The sequence below is a fragment of the Rattus rattus genome, chromosome 3 (genome assembly GCF_011064425.1).
Source record: "Rattus rattus isolate New Zealand chromosome 3, Rrattus_CSIRO_v1, whole genome shotgun sequence".
Taxonomy (NCBI): Eukaryota; Metazoa; Chordata; class Mammalia; order Rodentia; family Muridae; genus Rattus; species Rattus rattus.
In genome coordinates this window covers 4,690,632-4,696,631 of record NC_046156.1, presented here as the reverse complement: position 1 = coordinate 4,696,631, position 6,000 = coordinate 4,690,632, and the positions used below count along the sequence as shown (strand labels likewise).

The following is a 6,000-nucleotide window of genomic DNA, read 5'->3' as shown; positions in this document are numbered from 1 at the left end:
CCAGAGCTAGACCAGCTCAAAGATGACTCTCTCAGACCTCTTGTACTTCTTATAGTGTCAAAGAAATGTGATTTCATGTAGAAGAGTGTTGTGTGGCCTTTATTTATATTTAGTAATCATTATATAAACAGAGAAATATGAAGAGTGCTTGGTATACACACAGAACAAAGATACTGTTATTCATTCTCATTTTGATTAACAGTCTTTCATTCTTCCTTCCCTCCCTCCTTCCCTCCTTCCCTTCTTCCCTCCTTCCCTCCCTCCATCCCTCCCTTGATGTCTAGGTGTTACTTGGAAGATGGAGCATCAAAGGGTGCCTGGCTCAACAGGTCAAGTATCATTTTTGCCGGAGGTGACAAGTGGTCAGTGGACCCTCGAGTTTCCATTTCCACATTGAATAAAAGAGACTACAGCCTCCAGATACAGAACGTTGATGTGACAGATGATGGCCCATACACCTGTTCTGTGCAGACCCAACACACACCGCGGACGATGCAGGTTCATCTCACTGTGCAAGGTGAGTAACTCTGCGGGACGGATGAGCTTGAGATGAAATACTGAGATAGTAAAAGACCCCCGTTCCGGAAGGGCTACCTTGTGGAATTTCCGTGTGAAATATTTAACATTGGTATTGAGTTGACTCAGAAGCAGCTACCAGTATTCAAGAATGTGTTGTCATTATCCTGTGAATTATCTTCTAGGTTCCATTAAAGGGTAATGACGATTTAAATCCAGGAATCCCCACTTACAAGAACAGGCAACGGCCATTAACACCACATTATGATTTTTGTATATGATATATTTCATATCTTCCCTTGAGTCATCTCTGAAATAAATCTTGGAGAATCCATAATTGATACATTAAAATAAGTACTTAAAAACCCAGAGCAGATACGTTGAAAAGTAAAAGGGTTGTGAATTGAATTGTGAGTGGTAACTCTAAAAGCCACCTCCCCAACCTTTCTGCACATTTTCTCTCCACTCGCATTTGAGCGAAAATGCAAGGTGTAACCTTCTAGAATATCTCAAGTTAAGTATAAATGCAGAGTAATTGGAAAGCTCTTCACAGTGCTGCCTTGTGTCTGATTGAGCTTTAGGAGATAACCACGCTAGTCAACTAATAATCTGTAAAAGCATTGTGGTTCCACTCTCATACTTAGCAGGAAGAGCCTGGGTTTTGCCAGTGCAAGCACCCTTCAAGAAAACAGGACTTTAATCCGAGGAGGGTAAAAAATGCATAATTTGTACCTTACATGATGCACTTGTCCTATACATTTATGTGTTATCTGCATGAAAATATTTCGCTCTCTGAATCTCAAAACAATGCTGTGGTAATCACTAGCAAAATTAGTAACAAAATGGATGATGGCCTATCCCACCCTGGGACTTGGTACCTGGTAGAGCTAAATGGGAGACTCGGTGTTGCTGTCTTCATGCTTCTCCCTCTGTAAGTCAAGGCTGGATCTGAATTCGGTTTATGGGCTAATGCGTCAGCACAGTGTCCATCTGTAACCTTTGTAGATGACCTCTATTCCCTCATATACCATAAGAATCTAAATGCAAACAAAACTTAAATGGCTATTAAATATTTCAGACATGATGAGGTTAAAATTCTTAACTCTACAATTTGCTTTAAGGAGACAGGTTATAATGAAAACCAAATCGCTAGATTCTAGATTGTTGCCTTCTGCAGTAATGTGTGGTCTTCAAAGTCAGGTTTTCACAGGATTCCACCCGGTGTTGTGAGATGGATGTCTGAGGCAGGTGGTCATTGTTCTAGCAATTGCTTTACCACTGACCTACAGCTACAGCCCAGAGTCCATCTTTTCATGGAGATTATACAAGCAATCTTGAGGGTGGGGTTTGGTCGGCTTCAAAGTGGATACAAATTGGAAAGCATAGGCATATCTCATCTCTGGACTCTGTCTAATCTCTCCTCTTCTTTGCCTTTCTGTCAGAATCTCTAGGAAAGAAAAGCGTAGCAGGCTCTTTTGTATTCTGAGAGGAAATATTTGGATGACAATGTATGAATCAGTCATGAGGTGACATTGGCTTGTCCTTTGCCACCTGTAGGTTTCCATGCTATATTCTCAATATATCTCAATGTGTCCCAAATTCATCCTCTCTCCCCTGTGTCACATCCATGTGTGTAAACTGGACAAAGGGATACATGTCCTTTCTTAGCACCTATTTATATCCACTGGTGTTTGTTTTCCACTTTTTAACTGCGGAGTCTGTTAAGCACTTTTAAAGAGATTGCATGATTTCTCAGATAGTACTAGCTTCTGAAGGTCATTTGATGTTCATGAACCTCTGAGCAGTGAAGAACGTGCTTGCCGAATGCTTGATGGTATGTTTTGTTCCTTTAGAAATAGAAAACTCCATGAAACTGTTTTGAAGGTATGTCATGAGATCAAATTAAAAGCTAATAATTTTACAGTATTTATGAACATAATTACTTATTATAAGTTGATTGGCATGTGGGACATTTTCCAATTACATTAATAAAGCTCATGGAATACATTAATAGGCTTGTCAGTCAACTCAAGAACTAAATAAATGCCATAAAATATTAATCCTACTTTAGTTACATTTCTTCTTAATGAGCAAAATAAGTGTATGAACATAGATACTCAGGCTTATCTGGATAATTTAGAAGAATGTGCTCTTTGCCAAGTGACTTCACTCACAGAGAAAACTGAGCAACTGCTGCAAGAATATGCAAGTATTGTGTGTGTCATGCATCGTCCACATGTCTGTCAACAAGGCTTGTTCTCAATGGGTAATCCTGTGGTTAGGGAACTTGGATTTTTAAAACCTCATTTTTGAAAGTAGGTTGACAAAGGGGGGCTCTTTTATACCAGGCACCACATAGAGGAGTTTGTTGATGCAATTTATTGGTGCTGTTGATGCCTTTTAAATTCTTTATTTAAACGATTGAACAATAGGGAAGAATGACAAACCAGGTTATCTATATTCTAATTCGGAATTTGCCCCAGCAAAGTGGATAATTGTCTTATGACTAATTTCTAACTTGAAAAAACTACTCAAGCCATTGAGTTAAACTCAGGAAATTAAAAGTGTACTATGTATAGGTGATATTAATGTAGAAAAATCAGCAAATGTGTTCAATAAAGAATTAATATTTTGTTGTTTATCTGCAATATAATGATAATAAATTGAAACCTCTAATCATGTGGAGTTTCTAACTACGTGAAGCAATATTGAATTGCTTATAAGCAATGATGAATTGTGACGTGGAACTCTAAGCAAAATAACCACTCTTCTCCCCATCTGGCTTTGGTCATGGTGTCTCAACATAGCAATAGTAACCCTTATTAAGACAGAATCCAAAGTCTTCTATGATACTTAAGGAAAATTCTTAGGTGAGAATCCCTATAAAGTACAATACAATTATATGCTTGTCAGAGAGGGTATTTCCATTTCAAATGGGATAGGCAGGAAAACAACAAAAAAAGGATTAGTTCAAAGTTAGATTTGAACACAACAGAGAAACACTATGCCTTTTAGTTTTGTGTCTGATGTACATATGACACCATAACCTAAGCCCCAGTGGCCACAGGCAGCTCTTGCTCATAGTCATTGAGTTGGAGAATATGTGGCTTCTCTTATAACTATGCACTATGTCCTGTGGTCATTTTTGGAAGGCATTGGATTTCTGAAGTCACCATATCCATTTATGATTCATCTTCATTTTATTTGCATATCCATATTAAAGGCCATCTAAATGGGCACAAGTCCTGTCATACATAGATTAGGCTCCCAGGTCTTGCTTTGAAATCTGTGTGAAAGCCTCCATGTTTCTGGCATGTTTCACATCTGCAAAGTCAATGTCATGGAGTCAATGTCAAAACGGTTGTAAATGTGAACATCACCCTAGTCCAAATTGTTTTAAAGCCATATAAGTTTCTGAATAACTGAGTGTTGAACCTAGAGCATTCATTGAAAAGCAGCCTCTTGTCAGGAAGGCATTCAAGACAAACTACGTACTCAAGGGAAAGACGATTGGGTGAAGTGACAACTTTGTACCCTGTAAAAAAGATGGGTTCTGGCCAGGTCTTGAGTCATCTTTTTTGTACTCCCAAGAAAAGGACAGAGGTTCTTCTTGATGTAACTAATCTCTTTGTCAGCCGTTGATCCTTTGTCCAAAGACTCCAACCACCCATTTTCTTGTCATTCACTTTGTGTCTGCTTTTTGAACCCAATTGTCAACATGGCTAAAAGGGGAGAGCAGTAACTATACCAAATCCTAAATTATATTCAAATTTCTATTTTCTGGAATTCTATATTTAAATTCAATCTCATTTAAAAACCTTAGGACATGGAAAAATGAGACAATTTCTATTCCTCGTTGTAATATGGATTTTTGTCTATTTCTTAAAGTTTTCACTACTATGCAGAGCCCTATCAGAATAAACTTACTTTCCAAAGTCTTTAAACTGTGAGTGAGAGTGTCCACAGAGGTCAGAGCATTAGATTCATTAAACTGGAGTTATAGGGGGTTTGAACTGTCCCATGTGTGCTGGAAACCATACTCAGGTTTGAGTTGCAGGGAATCTTCTAGCCACTCGGCTAGCTCTCTGTCCCCATCAGCACAAATCTTCACTGCCCACAGTACTACCAGCAGTTTGGGTCCTCAGTCTCCCAGAATTCAGGATTTATTTAGTCTATTTCTCCAAACTCTTCTAAATCTCTCTTATAATACAGTTTATACAGCTTTTGAAACATGGTGATGATCCAACTATTGGAACCAATTTTCCATATTACTCATCTCTGTGACAAATAAAAGCAAAAACAAAAACACAAAAACAATGTTTGGAGAGATTACCTGAGTTTTTAGTTTCAGAGGTTGATTAGTCTCTCACTGTAGGGGTGTCTGGATAGAGCAAAGCATTTCCCATCGTGGAATTCAAGAAAGAGGGGAAATGAGTCAAAATGGGATCCGTGTATGATGTATCCTACCAGGACACACCCAGAGACTCATATTCATCAAGTAGGCCCACTTCCTAAATCTCACCGTCTCCTAAGAATGACATAATGGTATAAATCATCAATGAATTGAATCATTGATTATATCAGAGCCCTCATGATCTAATCATCTCTAAAAATGTCCTCACAATTACACCCAGATATGTGTTCCACTAGCCATGTAGGTGTTTATTGATCCAACCAAACTGCCTTATAAGATTAACAATCACTTTTTTTCATAAGAGATTTGCTCTAGATGTCTTCTTAGAAGCACATAACTCTATGACATGATGGCATAACGCATTTGTAATGGCGTCTCTGGCTTCTTGGAATACAGTTGGCAGACAGCACTCAGGAGTGAGCACTTTTGAAGACAGCTTCCAATTCAGTGTCATCTGGAACTGCTTAGAAAGCCCAGGAGTCAATGCCTGGTTTAAGGCAGTGGGTACAATACATTTTGCTTGCAGCACACTATGAGATAAGTATCCTGGCAGTATCGGCTCAGAGTTCCTTCTGAAGTAGCTGGCTGCTGTCCAGTGCACACAGCAGCTACATTTCCTTCTCTGCAGTTCAATCTGTGTCCTCCATTTTGTTCCAAGTATCAGGTGCAATGGTCTCCACTGTTAGATCCACTGGACTCTGTCTCCTTTCAGAGGTTTCTACACAGGGTTCTAAAAACTACAGCAATGGTGAGCCCTTCGCTTGGCTGAGACAGTGTTTTGAAAATGCCTTTGTAAAGTGTAAAGACAGAAAACTCAAACACCATGTATTATTAACACTTTTATTATGGAAGGGATTTTAAGTGGCTTAGAAAGTAGTATTCATCCTTCTAAAACAAACAGAAGCAATAGGAGCCAAGATAAAGAAAGTGAGAGTGAGGTATAGTCAGAGGTGAGCCTACATCGTAAAACGCCTCTGTGATTTATATTTTTTTCAGAGCTTCGTAAAATATTCACCCCTGAGATTTTTAGCAGTCAATACAGGGAGGAAAACAAGATCAGTTGTTCATTT

At 38.8% G+C, this 6,000-nt stretch overlaps 1 protein-coding gene across 1 annotated transcript in view; it reads left to right on the top strand.

Annotated features, from left to right (window-relative positions):
• Positions 1-264: 264 nt before the first annotated feature.
• The window catches only part of Negr1 (neuronal growth regulator 1), a 429,098-nt gene continuing 423,362 nt past the window's right edge, over positions 265-6,000 (top strand). The window contains exon 1 of the mRNA XM_032897116.1: positions 265-517. Coding sequence (XP_032753007.1) covers positions 277-517 — 241 coding nt within the window. The 5' untranslated portion in view covers positions 265-276. The remainder of the gene's footprint in view (positions 518-6,000) is intronic.